We start from the raw sequence: 14637 nt of genomic DNA on the forward strand, positions 1-14637 counted from the left end.
GGAAATATGACTCTCATTTCTTTCTCATCACTGTTCATAACCTTCTTTGTGTAATTTTTAATAAAATTCAGCTCAGTAACTCTAGAGCCCCAAACCAGTGCGTGCTGGACATTACCAAACTCCTTATCCCACCTTCTGCAGTGGCCTTCTCTGCCAGCAAGCTGGGCCTGGTTTGCCAATCAATGGGTTTTCATAAAACTAATTAAAAAGGAGAGATTTTCCAGTTGAAATGCTTCTATCAAATATTTTGAGTGACCTCATTTTGATGGGTGCTTTTGGAAACTGTGGTTTGGTGGTTCTGGTTTCAAGGACAGTGGGTTTTGTTGACGCAGTTCATGCATCCAGTATGTTTGCTTGTCAGAATGGCTTGTTTTCAAATGCACTGAAGACAGAAAGTTGACTTTCCTTCCTGTAAGCAGTTGGTGTTGGTAGTGCCTAAACATGCCCTGGTGTGTGAGGGTGGGTAATCTGGAGAGGTCTGGGTGGCAGGGTGACACCTTCTCCTGTTCAGCAGGTGTGTTGTGCTGTCACTGCAAGGGGCTGGTGCAGCTTCTGTTCGGTATTTAGGGCTCTGTTTGGGAGCAGAGCTCCACCTGCCTTATTTCTCTCCTTAACATCCAGCTTGGGCAGTGCCCTGTGGTGCTGCAGCCCAGGTCAGCTCTGTGTCAGGAGCCAGCTTTGAAGATACTGCACTGCAGGCTGCTAAAACAAAATAAGGAGGCTTGAATAATTCTCTTCACTCCTCAGGCCCTTGATATTTGAAGAACAGCATGGAAAGAAAGGAATGGGGGTACGGATTGACAGGAAGCTCAACATGAGCCAACAGTGTGCCCAGGTGGCCAAGAAGGCCAATGGGATCCTGGCCTGGATCAAAACTAGCATGGCCAGCAGGCCCAGGGCAGTGACCCTTCCCCTGGACTCTGCCTTGGGGAGGCCACACCTTGAGTGTTGTGTTCAGTTCTGGGCCCCTCAGTTCAGGAAAGATCTTGAGGGGCTGGAGCGGGGCCAGAGAAGAGCAACGAGGCTGGAGAAGGGACTGGAGCACAAGTGCTGTGGGGAGAGGCTGAGGGAGCTGGGGGTGTTTAGCCTGGAGAAGAGGAGGCTCAGGGGTGACCTCAGCACTGTCTGGAACTGCCTGAAGGGAAGTTCTGGCCAGGTGGGGGTTGGTCTCTTCTCCCAGGCACTCAGCAATAGGACAAGGGGGCACGGGCTCAAGCTCTGCCAGGGGAAATTGAAGTTGGAGAGCAGAAAAAATTCTTTGCAGAGAGAGGAATCAGGCATTGGAATGGGCTGCCCAGAGAGGGGGTGGATTCCCCATCTCTGGAGGTTTTTAAACTGAGCTTGGCCGTGGCACTGAGTGCCATGATCTGGTAAAGGGACTGGAGTTGGACCAAGGGTTGGACTTGATGATCTCCGAGGTCTTTTCCAACCCAATTGATTCTATGATTCTATGAATTTTTCTTGTCTTTCTGGTCCTCTCAATTATTTCAAATGGCAGTGGTGAAACTGTGGGATATAGTTTGTCCTGAATGGGATCCTTGCTGGGACTGAGTGTAAAATTTGGGCTCTGCCCATAGTGCCTGTTGGTTGGTGTTCCCCTCTCTTTGTCTGTCCGGGGGAACCAGCAGCACGGTGCCTGCTGGGCAGACATCCAGACTCTGTCAACATCCTTGACTTCAGAGTAAGGCTAAAAATAAAATTGTTTTCTGTTACCTCTTCCATCATCAGACCTGGGTACGTTGCATCATATGGTATCTCATTTCACAAATGATGGGAGAGCATAAGATAATGAAATATGGCTTGTGACTAAAATAAGCTACATTACTGGGGTTATTGTCACTATCTCCATTTAGTCTGGGCTTTTAAAAAAGGTTTTGTCTGATCCCTTCTAAAACTAATCCAACTGCAGAAGTGATTCACATTCATTTGTTGTGGAGAGAGCGTGTTAATAATCATTTTAATAGTTACGCTTTCCAATTTGTCATCTTTGCTTTTTTAAAAAAGAAAGTTTAATGTGCAAATTTGGATTTGACATTCTAATTGCATACATTAGGGATTTGTGTAGATAGGGGAATTGATTTTTTTTCCGCTGTCAGGATACAGGGAAGTTGATTTTTCTACTATCAGGATACCCAAATTAAAAAAAAAAAAGAATTTTCATACAGCTGCAGGAAAAATGTGGTTAATAAAATTTGGAATTTAAAAGGTTAAAAAATTTATTTCAACTGCATTGCTTGAAATTTTAACATGTATCTCTAACATCAGTGCTCAATATTTTCTGCAGATTTTTAATCATCCCTTGGAACACTTCGTAATATTGATCCAGGTAACACAAATTGAATATCAAAATGCATTTAAGTACCAAGGATTAACAAAGGATGGATCAGAATAATGTGTTAACTTTGCAATATCCAAATGTAAATTAACGTCATTTTAATACTGTCTTAAAGACTTTATAGGTTACAGATTAGAGTGATTAAGCTTGGAGAACATTTGCCTTGCTGTCCTTGTAATCAGTATGGTCTTGTTGTTGCACTAGAGGTGTTTGTTGGTCAAGGGAAACTGGAAGGTCGATTGGCATGGCCAGTGCTACTGATTTTATGTTGTTCTATTTGCCAGCATTTTGCCCAATCCAGGAGCTCTTTAATGTAAACAACTAGTGATTAGTTACTTGTGAACTGCCTTGTCCTAGAAAAGGCTGGTTAGTGTGTGTGGGAGTGCAGAGTGGACACGAGAAAGGGAAGCATCCAATTGCACCTACCAGGCTGCCAGTCTGTCCATCCACTCCTCCCGACCTTTTCCTGCCACCCCACATGGAGTGTCTTCCAAATGTCCCATTTCTTGCCTGCCGTGCAGAAGAGGACCTTGAAGGGTTCCAGATCCTCTCAGGTGCCCTCCAAGAAAGGAGAGGGCCCTTGGGAAGTTGTAGGCCTGGGGGCACACAGGGAGGGAGGGAGGCTGCTGTGGAAAACACTGAGTTCCATGGCCCTGCTGGCTCTTCCTGTCATCCTTCCCAGGAGCAGCTGGAGTTGGACGGAGTCCCTGCTATTGTTTTAATAGCCTTGTGCTTCTAGGAAGTGATGGATGAGGCACAGAGGGCCAAAGCCCATCCCCCTCTCCTGCCAGGGAAATTCTCTGAGCTTCCTAGGTGCTTTCCAAAGGAGAGGAAGGAAGACAGTCATTTCTCTTTCTAGAATTATCCTCTCTGTGGAAGTAACTGAAAAGGAGGACAGTCCACAGACATGTGCCCAAGAGAAAATCATCAGGAATCTTAAAACATAAGTAGCAAAGTTAGAGACGGGGTGATGGTAGCAAGGCTGGTGGAAGGATGGAGACAAAGACAATAAGGTATTGCACAAGAGCAGCTCACAGCCCTTTGCCAACACCAGCAGATCCCAGCACTGAGGGGCAGCAGGAAGCATGCGGAGTTTTCCAGTGTGCTTCCCAGGCTGCCATCAGCTAAGGGCACTGCTGGTGGAGATGGGGCCTGGGGGCTGGGATAAACACAAACATCAATCCAAACTGATGAGAACAGGAGTTTAATTATTTAGGATTTATAAGCAGCGGGATGAAGTGCTGCAGTAGAACCTGCAGTGCAGACATGTACCTTAGGTGGTCCTTGTGAGGAGATTTTGCAACAGGCTTTATTTCTTTTCTATTTCTTCAGGTGGGCTGAGACTTGATGATCTCGGAGGTCTTTTCCAACCCAATTGATTCTATGATTCTATGATACAAGGTGCTGTGGATCAGTGTGAGCAGTTCACCTGCCTTGGCTTGTACCCAGGTGGTCACTCTTTGGAACTAAGCTGTCCAGACAGCTATCTTAATTTTACAAAGAATTGTTTGAAGGGAAGTTCCAGCCAGGTGGGGGTTGGTCTCTTCTCCCAGGCACTCAGCAATAGGACAAGGGGGCACGATGGGCTCAAGCTCTGCCAGGGGAAATTGAAGTTGGAGATCAGAAAAAAATTCTTTGCAGAGAGAGTAATCAGGCATTGGAATGGGCTGCCCAGAGAGGGGGTGGATTCCCCATCCCTGGAGGTTTTTAAGGTGAGATTGGCTGTGGCACTGAGTGCCATGACCTGGTAAAGGGACTGGAGTTGGACCACGGGTTGGACTTGATGGTCTCGGAGGTCTTTTCCAACCCAATCCAGTCTATGATTCTATGAACTCAGTGTAATTTCTGTAACTGGTGCTTGCCGATTTTGTTTCCACGTTCTGCACTTAATGTGTCCTCAAAGATACACGTTTTTCTCCTTTGTAAGAATAAGTAATGAGGAAAAAAGATTGTTCTGTGTCCCTGCAGTGCTGTTTTATCCTGATCGCTGCAGGCAGTATCTGGAAGCTGCAGGATTAGTTCCCATGGGCGATGCTGTTTTGTAACTGCATTTTATGGCCTGTTAATACAGTCAAGGTGACAATCAATACACAGAGACCCTGCTGGGAGTGTAATACACCCTGAATATGTATTTACATTCGGGTGGTTCATACTTTGCAAGCTTCCCGAAGTAAGTGGAGAGGGGGACCACTGGGAAAAGCAGATGTTTAAAAAAAGCAGCACCACCCTCTGCTGGCCTGGCCCGGCCCCGCACACCCCGGGCTGCCTTCCCGGGAGAGCTGCGGCAGCCCGGGCCCTCGGGAACCTCCTCCTGCTGGATCCACATCCCCTCCGCTTTGTTTGGCTGCGAGGTAAACAATGCAATATTGAACTTACCTCCTCCCCATGCAAACTCGTATGTATGTGCTTTCTGTGAGTCACTGCTTGCAGAGGCTGAAAAATAAGACCTTGTGTTATAAAGTTTAAGGGCATTTTTTCTATTGCAAATTATATTTTTATGATTATTTTCCTTGAGGTTTTTTTCCCCCAGGGTTCATTCATTCTGCAGTTTAGTTATAAAAGTATTTACAAAATTTGTTTCAAATTTAAACAGAGCAAATATTTTTTTTTTCAGAATGAGGGGGTGGGTGGGAATAACCTTTTCATAATCAGAGAGAACAATGCTCAACAACTCTGAAAATAAATGAATGGTGCAAATTATGGAAGAATAAAGTACAGCTTGTTACATGCTGAGACCTGCATCCTTAATACCTTAAGAAATTACTGAGCTTCCTTTAAGTATGGGAAATCTAATTCTGTTTTCAAACAAACCTGAATGTTTGTTTTCACAGTGTGGTTTGCTTTTGACCTGAAAGCCCAATTATCCTGACTGATTCAAAGTGAGGATTTCCAGTGCAGAGTTGCCTTAATTAAGGGCAGGTTTGTCAGCTCCTGTACTAATTTAACAATTGATGACCCATGCTCCTGTGTTTTCCTATTGCAGTGAATGGTTCTTGGAAGTTTTGATATGTGAAGAATATTAAGCTTGCTTTAAATATTAAAAAACCAAAATAAATAAAAACCTCCACAAAAATCCCAACCTGCAGCTGTATTTCAGAATGGGATATGTGATGAGCTGTGTAGGACACTTTTCCATTATTTTACCCTAAATGTACACATGTAATTAAACTAATGAAGTTTCACCAAAATAAATCTGCCCTGTAGAATAAGGACTTTTTTGTTTTTTTAAGCTTGCCATAGGTAAGTTCCAGAATAATTCAGGTAAAAGCTAAAATCAGAAGAAAAGGAAGGGAACAGAAATTCATCAGGATGAGTGTCCATAATATAAAGACTGGCAAAGAGGTTGGCAACCTGTTCTCAGAATTTCTCAATATGAACAAGCATTTCATCTTCTTTCACACATACTATTCTTTATCTATATTTAAAACAAATCAAATTATCTCAATTTTTTTTAGGCTTTCACTAAGAGGAAATGTTAAAAAACAATACATCAAGGTATTGGGAGACTTCTTAAAATTGAATAGGTGGGGGATTCGGTGCAAAATGAACACAAAGGGTGGGCTTTTAAGGTCATATGGTGTGAGGGCTGAAATAGTTGATGTTTTTCAGTGGCATCCATCCATCAGTCCTCATGTTTCCACAATTTGAAGTCTGTGTAAGATCAGTGCAACACTGAAGTACTTTCTATTCCATTCTAATTCTTTAACAGGGAAAATGGAAGCTTGCCCAAAATCCTCTCTAGTTTCACTTTCTTTCTTGAACTCCTTCCCTGCTTTCCCTTTTAACTTTGCCACATTGTTTGGATTAGGACAGATTCAATTTTGAACAACCTCCGTATCAGCAGAGGGAGGCACGAGCCCAGAGGGATTTGTCACATGGAGTTGATATGAAGGATCCAGCTTGGATGGGCTGGAGTGTGCAGGGACCAGGAGTGTTTACTCTGCCATTTCTGCTGTTCAGAGAATCTTTTCAGTATTGGGATCTTCCTTTCTGAACTCTTTAGAGGATGAGTGTTAAAAGCATTTTAATTTATCTGTTATCTGTAGCCACGTGTGAGGAATCCCTGTTTCACCACCTGGTATTTCCTCAGCTGAAAGTCAAGATAGCTCTGTCTACTTCTGACTCCCAAATCTTGCTGGAAGTAGGACCTGTGAGGCCACTGTGCCTCTGTTGATCCAGTCTGATTTTCCCCAGCTCCCTGTCTTCTTCTCCTTTAGGAATTTTGGAGGGGATCTTGCTTCTATTCTTGCACAGTGCTTAACATCCTTATGAGGCTCTTAATATGATCAGAGGTGGATGAGGAAAAGCTAACTGGAAGTGTTGGTCAGTCTGTTGAATAACATGATTTGAAGGGATTTATCACCAACCATTTTCAAAAGAAGGAATAAGGTACATGTTTACACATAAATTTAATATATATATATTTATGATGTAATTGCTGTGAACGTCAGCACTTGGTCTCTTTTTGGGTGGGATAATAAGAAAAAGTTGCATTTTATTTTTTCTGGCAACCAAAAAGCCACTCATATATTTGATTTGAGGGCTACCTAGAAGAGCTATTTTGGGGACTGTTTGAAAAACATCATCTTGGCTTCCCTTTTCTTTAGCAACTAATACTTTTTCAGTTAGGGACACACACCCTCAGTCTTAAACAGTTTTGTAGCACAGCAAGGACATTCTGAATAATGTATGCATGGCATGTATATTTCTAGAGAGTCACAGCTCATGGTGGCACTGCAGGCTGTAATAATAGAAGTGTAAAGCAAGTACTCTATTTTACCAAACATTTATTTTTCTGTCAGAGCTAATACCATGTTTTCAGTACATGGCAAAATAATATGTATTTTAAGAGTGTAAGTTCTTGCTACTTTCAACATGGTGCAAGTTTATTGAATAATAAACTACTAATATAATTTTGATTTCTGCTTGATATTGTTGTGGCATTTCTGTGTCAAGGCCTGTTGGGAAGCTCAGAACTGCTTAGTTCTCCACCAAGTGGCTCTGGGTGCCTACTGAAAATTATCAAAAAATAACATAACACATGCAAATCTGGGACCTGAAAATTAGGAATTGACTATACAAAGGTTGCTCGTGCAATTGCAGTTCATCACTTCTTGCACCTCCATGTTGCTGAAGCTTAAGACTGTGTCACTGTGCACCGTTTGTTCTGCAGGAAACCTGTTTCATTCAGTGCTGAAATAGATGTCTCATGTCAGTATTTCCAGGTGGAATAAATCAGAGCACAAGGTGGGGGTTTTGTTATGTTCACTTGTGACTCAGTTCAGTCCTGTGACTGTGTAATCTCTTCCTTCCGTTCCACATCAAGGAGAGCTGACACTGCATTTGTACAATGTAACCTGACGTGGCTCCGCTCCTGGTGGGTGCCAGGGAAGGGAAGCACAAGTTGTTACTGGGAGCAAAGGATACATCACTTTTTGTTTGTCATAATATTCATTTTATTCCTCAAGTAAGAATTCCGACTATTCCTGCTTGAGGAAAAAAATGCATAGAATACAACAGACAAAAGTCTGTTGTATTGTTTGAGTTTTTCTTGGTTTAGTTTCAGCTTTAAAAATCCAACCAAACTGTGTTCTTTGCTCACTTTGTAGTGTGTCTTAGAGTTGGGTAATGTCTTACTTCACACTGTGTAAAGCTACAAGGAGCTGCTTCTCCTGAGGAGAATTAAAATCATGTTTGTAAGTGAACTAAAAGCACGATTTGGCTTTTTAAACTGTATTTAGCGTGGGCATCCTGCTCAGGTTTTTGTATGAAATTGAAGACTTATTTAGGCACCAGAATAAAAATAAAATTATTTAATTATTCACCTTGTAGAACAAACAAGAGAATATAAACGTGGTGGGGAAAATCCTGCTGTGTGAGGTTGTTTCCTGTATGCCCAGAGAAAGGAAGAAAGATGCACACAAATGCTCAGCAAGTTTCTTGGAGCAGGATCGGCTCCTTCCTCAGGAGTGGAATTCAGTGAAACAGGACTCCTCTCCAAAACAAAGAGTTAAGCACACAACAAAGGATAAGTGATCAAATGATTAGCCAGAGGCTAATGGGAATGCAAGGGCAGAGTGACAGATTGCATATTCGGAGGAAATCTGATCTGGAAATTAATTCAAAGCTTTCTGCAGCAGGGACTGGTTTTGAAGTCTTTCTGAAGGACATAAATACATGCAAATTCTGATTTGCTTCTGTTTAAATTATTGTATAATACAAGAAAGAAGGCTAATGGATAAATAAAGTTCAACTACAATTTAGAGTTTTCTTTTCCCTCCTCCCCCACTTAGTTTTTTAAGACTTAGAGTGAAATATGCATCTGCCTGCAGCTTAGTGTGAGAAACTGTGCTAATTTACTTTCAAATTCTGGTGATTTCAAAATATGCAGCTGTAACTTCTCTGTGGTTTATTCTACATTCTGTTGTGTGCAAACAGGAAAGTAAATCAGGACAGCAGATAAATACCTCACAGACAATCAACAGCCTTGTGTCAACAGGGAAATGCACCTGAATATTGGGAATAACACTGGAAGATAATATTGGATAATAATATTGGAAATAAATATTGGAAAAAAATTGGAAAAAACAAAGCTTTTAATTATGAAGAAGTGAATATTTCCTTATTTAGTGACTTCACAAATGGTTTTAATATAACCTTGTGGTAGGTAGATGTTACTTTGTATTAATAGAATTTGCTTTCTTTACAGAGACCAAATTAACTTTCTTCAAAATTTAACAGTAATTGCCATAGTGGAGCAGTGTCTGAGTCCACATTTATTTTCCATTAAGGTTCAAAACATTCCTTTAAAAAAAACCCCAAACCCACAAATTTATTCAATATCAGCTTATGGAACTTTGCTGGCTTACCTTTTCAAAATGTAAGTTTTAATTTTAAAGCATAAATAAATACACCATGGCAAAATTACAAAGAATTATTGAGTACAAAATAGTAAAATTAGAATACAGCAGATGAATTTTTCTCAAGGATTAAATGTAACTAAGCTTTTATTGGCACATTACTGAAATTGCTTGCTGCTGAAGGATGGAAATTAGTTTCATATAGACTTTGATACATGTTAAAGCTGTTGTAAAGCTGATTTTTCTGAGTAATTCTCTCCTGGTTTCTGATTCATATAAACACTTGCTGTTCACATAAAGTGTCATGTACAGTGTGTGAAGGTATCAGACTAGTGTGAGTTGTAATTTAATAACCTTCCCATTTATGCCTTTGATTTTATGTAGTAAAGGAGAAAAGTGACACAGTGAAGGGGCTTTTGGATTTATTGTCTGTAGCATTGCTTTCAGCTGAATAGAATTATAAATACTTAATTTCAAGTCCTGTAAAACTAACTAATTTCTCCTCTGATTGACAGTTCCTGTATATTTTCCACTCTATGTTGTTGGGATCTTCTGGGTGGTAAACAGGAGTCTGGTGAAACCTCTGAGCTCTGGGGGCCAAACCTTGCAGTGTACAAAAAACCCTTTCCATTTCTATTCTTGTCTTTACATTTCTGTCATATATTTATTTAGTACAAAGGCATTTGAAAAACAATAATAACTGAGTCTTTAGAAAAACCCTATTGTATTGATGGGAATAAATATTATTTACTCTCATCATGAAGAATGTCTTGTGAAGAGGAAGGAGAAGTCCTGCAGTCTTGTCTGTCTCTGGCCTGTAGGTCTGTATTCCCCGGTAAAAGGTCAGGCCTGTATATTATAATATTGTTTTGCCTTTTAGCCCTTTGGATTGTGTTTTCCTTGTTCCCAGACTCACATCGTGGCAGTCTCTTTGGAGTCATTGCCTGAGAGCAGTGCAAGACTCGGGGACTTGCAGCTGTTTCTGAAGGAAGCACATGAGGGAATGAGTTCTGGTTCTGCAGTGTCTGATGGAGAGCTGGGCTGTTCCCATCGGAACCACGGCGGCTCAGCCAGAGGTGCTGGTGTTCCTCTGCTCAATCTGCCCTCCTTCTATTTGCAGCCATGTCATCCTACCTGTTAATTGTGAAGTCTGAACTTCCCGGGGCCGTTGCGGGATTCCTGAGCGCAGCCGAGAGCGGGTAAGGGAAAACACTCCATGAGGTCTGTGTTTGTCCTGAAGGAAAAAGAGGCTCAGGACTGCTGAAAGAGATGGGTGCTGACACTTCCTCATGTGAAAAAAGTAGTTATTTACAGCAGTTGTTGGAATATGAAATGTATTTGGCAAGTGCAAGTCTTCTGCAGCACACACACACACAGTGATTCTTTCCTCACAGCCATTTCCCACCAGACGACCTTAAAGTCAGTGGCAAAACTCCATCTACAGGAATCTTCCTTCTGTAAAAATTTAAAAGGGGAAGCAGGAGGGAGAGGAGGAGAAACATTTAAACTGCTGTCGTGTTATCACTTCACATATTTCAAAACCACAGGACAAAAAACAGCAGGCATTTATATTTAAATATTTTGTTGTCTTACTCTAGTAATTGGACTTGTCTTGGGAAAAATGCCAGGTTTCCAGGCTTGGTTTATAATTCCTTGACTTGGCTCCCAGTAAAGAAGTCATTCTTTGCAGTTGAGCTGTAAAGCTGTGTGTAAGGAGTGTGTCCCTCACATTTCCATCAGAACTGTCACAAGAAATCTGTGCCTGTGCTAAGGCAAACATTGCAGCTTCAGCACTGAAATACCTTGTTTGAGTTGTTCCAGTGCTGCTTGTCATTCATAACAGTGTATCTTGGATGGGCTTACAGCTGTTTTTCCAAAGTGCTATTTTCAGATGTTTTGAGCTCAAAGCTTTCTCTGGATTGAAATGTGCTGAAATTGTCTCAAGGCTGTGTGATGTCTGTGTTATTCCTGAATGTTGTGGGTGAGTTTTAAGTGTGAAACTAGTGAAAAGGTACTTACTTCATTTTATATTTTCTCACTTACAACTTCAAGATTTTATAAGGAATTTGAGAACTGAATTATGGTTGTAATCTTGCTTTCTGTCTTTCTGCCCTCCTGGCCCTTACAGTTTCAGTAAGGGTTTTGGGTTTTGGTGGGGTTTTTTGATTGTTTGTTTTGCTATTATATTTTATGTGTATATGTAATTTTTAGCCTACTAATGTATCTCTTCCAGCTGTGGTAGTCATCAGCTTTTCATTTGGGTGCTACAAAACCTTCCTTAAGATCATACTTTGAACTCCACTCTCCATACACAGTGGCCTTGAGCTGCTGCTGTATCTACTGCATGTGTGTTCCAGTCTGTCTGTCCCCGAATTCAGCATCCAGCATCAATTAGTACTGCTTTAATTTTATCTCAGCACTGTTCATGCAAAGTGACTTTTCCCAAAAATACACTTTTAAACAAATGGCTTATGAAAACTCATAGTAGGTACAACCTGGAGGTCCCACGTGTTGCTCAAAGGATTTTTTGTCTGGAAAAGCCAGTGGGAAAAGCTTCTTTATTAAGGTGCCTGTGTGATAATGCACCTCGGATCTCTTCTCAAGCACTGGTGAAGGCACAGATAGGTTACAGTGTTGAGCTGGTTATTACAGATCACCTGAGCTGTGCAATCCTCAGTGCATTGCCAGCACTGCCACCACCCACACTTCTCCCTTAGCTGAAATTGCAGTTTGAGATGAGAATGAAGTTCAGCTTTGCACTTGTAAAGAGCCGAGATTGTCCCTAGGAATCCTAACCACAGCTCCAGTGATGATTGGCAGTCCAGATCTCATCCAGTTCCCACCTCTGTTGATGAGAGTTCTTCCATTGATCAGTGTTTACTTCACACAATTTCCCTCCTCTAACCCTTGTCCAAGTGCAGTGTTCAAACTGACCTTCTCTGGATGACCACGTCAATATTTCATTTCTTTTGCCATGTTAATTGCCATGGTAGGTCATAATATTTTGTTTCTCTGTATTTCTTCACAGATGTTAAGTGTACATTTTTACTAACAGCCATTTTAAATTGTAGGAAGTTGTTCAACAAAAATAGGTAATCAAATATCAAGTCTAAGCAACAAGGGCATAAATATGGACTAGTTTGATTCAACTTCTGTGCCTGGACCACTTGTTTCCAGATGTGGTTGCACAACTGTTCTAAGTCATTAAAGCATCTGATACACTTCCGTTTGGTGCAGAGTTTAACTGTAATTAGAATGTATCAAAAGTGTCAGCTAAATGATATGTGAAAATATTTTGTATGTATAAACCCTCCTGAGCTGTACATTTGGGAAAACCATTGGAAAAATGTCTTGGACATTAAATTATTTTTATAGATAAAGGTTGGCAGGTGGGCCTGTGTTTGAAAGACTGTCAGTCTAACACATCCTCATGTCTTTTTAAAAAACAAACCCATACAATATGAAGACTTTTTAATTGCAAGTGGAGATGTTTCTGTGTGCATAACAAGAATTCCACACAGTTTTGATGACATGAGCATAGTTTCAAATGAGGATTGTGTTTAAAAGTTGTAACTTGTGAGCCCTCTGCTAACATTTAATGACCCTGTCAGAGAATATGATTGATTCAATTAAGTTGTCTTGCTTGTGTGTTATATAATTGATACGGACTGAGAGTAAGATCCTAATTTAGAACATATGAATATCTTGTTCTGTTGAATTCAGGAATGAAATTAAAGCGATTCATAAATGTCTGCTTTTAGTTAAAATATGGGGAGGGAGGAGAAACATCTGCATGCCAAAGCATTTTCAGTAGTGTCAAGGATTTATATTCTGTATTTCAGATTTGGAACACTTTTATCGTATAGGATTAAGTTTGCAGTCAAATTGATTTTAAAGACAATATCAAAACCTTTGGTCTGCCTTTGGAAAATAAGTGTATTTCTACAACACTGATTTGAGAAGAGAAGGGCCACATTTTTTTATAACCAGTAAATAGTCCACTATTCAGGGTTTTTTTTAAGGTCCTTTTCAGTATAAGAATTAGTATACCAAAATTCAGCAGTTTACAAAATTGTTTTTGCTCCCTCCCATCACCTCATTGCCATTTTCTTCTCACTTCCCCCCTCAGCCACAGTAAAGTAACCAAAATAATTTCCTCTCTGTCCTGCTGAGCTCATGAACCTCGATGGCAGCTGTGGCTTTGCTGCATGTTTGGAACCAGGAGGCTGAAACAGAGGTCCCACGTGCACACACAGTGCACTGTATTTATGCCTCTGCCATGGTACTGTTCCTCCTGATCTGAACATCCACCATACTAAAAAAAAGAAAAAATTTAAAAGTACGTGAATGCAAAATGATAACAACATGAAGAATAAATACCAGAGCAAGGAGCTGACCTTGGCAAAGTTGCTTCTTCACTGTAGCAGTAACAGACTAAGGCTAATGGTGCACTTTTTTAAAAATGGTGTATTTTGACTAATTTTTAATATAGACAGTGTCACCTAATGGTTGTTTTGGTTTTGTGATGGTGAAGGTGCCCTCGGCCTTGAAGTCTCCCCATTCACTTCTACAACCTGTTTTTTCAGACATGTGACACAAGTGGCTGTCCACGATGCACACCAGCAGTTACTATACCTGTATGGTCATTCTTCTTTAACACAGGTGTTGTGGTACTTTCCTTACCATAACTTGAGGTGCTGCCTGTTTATTAGGTGCTAACCATATCCTGGACTAAATAAACTGGAAGGTCAAAGGTCAAGGTGTTTATAGGTAGTAAAGTCGGAGGCTGATGTGCAAGATGTTTATCAGTACAGGATATGGTTATTGCCAAGTCGGGGGAGCCACCCTCAAGATGTTTCTGTTTCTTAACAACTTAGCCATCTGTGCTCCCCTCAGTTTGGAGGTGGGATTGGATCTTGGAGACTTTAAATGCGTGAGGACTTCATGTGCTTCTACTAAGCTGTTTCATTTATGGCTAAATATTATAGGACATTTCATTATCATTGTTTCAGTCTCTTCTGTCCTTTAATTCTTGTGTGGACGTATCAAAGAATGAGTGATCACTTTGTGCAAAGTTAAAGAACATCCCTCATTCTTGCTGTACTTTCTTAAACCACTTCTGGGCATGAAACATAATTTCAAACTAATTGAAACTTTATTAACTTGTTGTTGTCTTCTGTTACTTGAATGCTGCAGTGATAGGTGTAATGAAACTTGGGTAGAAGAGGAAGTTGATGTGTTTACAAAATGTGTTTTCAAACACATCAGTTGGATAGTTCAGCTCTCTGTCCCACACCTCTTGGAGACAGAGAGGAGCTGAGGTCATGGAGGAGCAATAATCTGGAAGGGAAGCTCAGCAGTGAGTGGGAGTTGACATTGGTGTTTCTTCCAGCAGTGTGAACACGCAGCTCAGTGTAATCCCACTGTCGTGCTATATGAGTG

At 40.9% G+C, this 14637-nt stretch overlaps 1 protein-coding gene across 2 annotated transcripts in view; it reads left to right on the forward strand.

Moving 5' to 3' along the window:
- SLC38A6 (solute carrier family 38 member 6) overlaps nt 1-14637 on the forward strand; it is a 44686-nt gene that overhangs the window by 10632 nt on the left and 19417 nt on the right. For both annotated transcript variants that reach the window (XM_071557323.1, XM_071557324.1), the window contains exon 6: nt 10316-10394. In XM_071557323.1, coding sequence (XP_071413424.1) covers nt 10316-10394 — 79 coding nt within the window. The remainder of the gene's footprint in view (nt 1-10315; nt 10395-14637) is intronic.

Source organism: Pithys albifrons, chromosome 6, assembly GCF_047495875.1.
Source record: "Pithys albifrons albifrons isolate INPA30051 chromosome 6, PitAlb_v1, whole genome shotgun sequence".
NCBI classification, from domain to species: domain Eukaryota; kingdom Metazoa; phylum Chordata; class Aves; order Passeriformes; family Thamnophilidae; genus Pithys; species Pithys albifrons.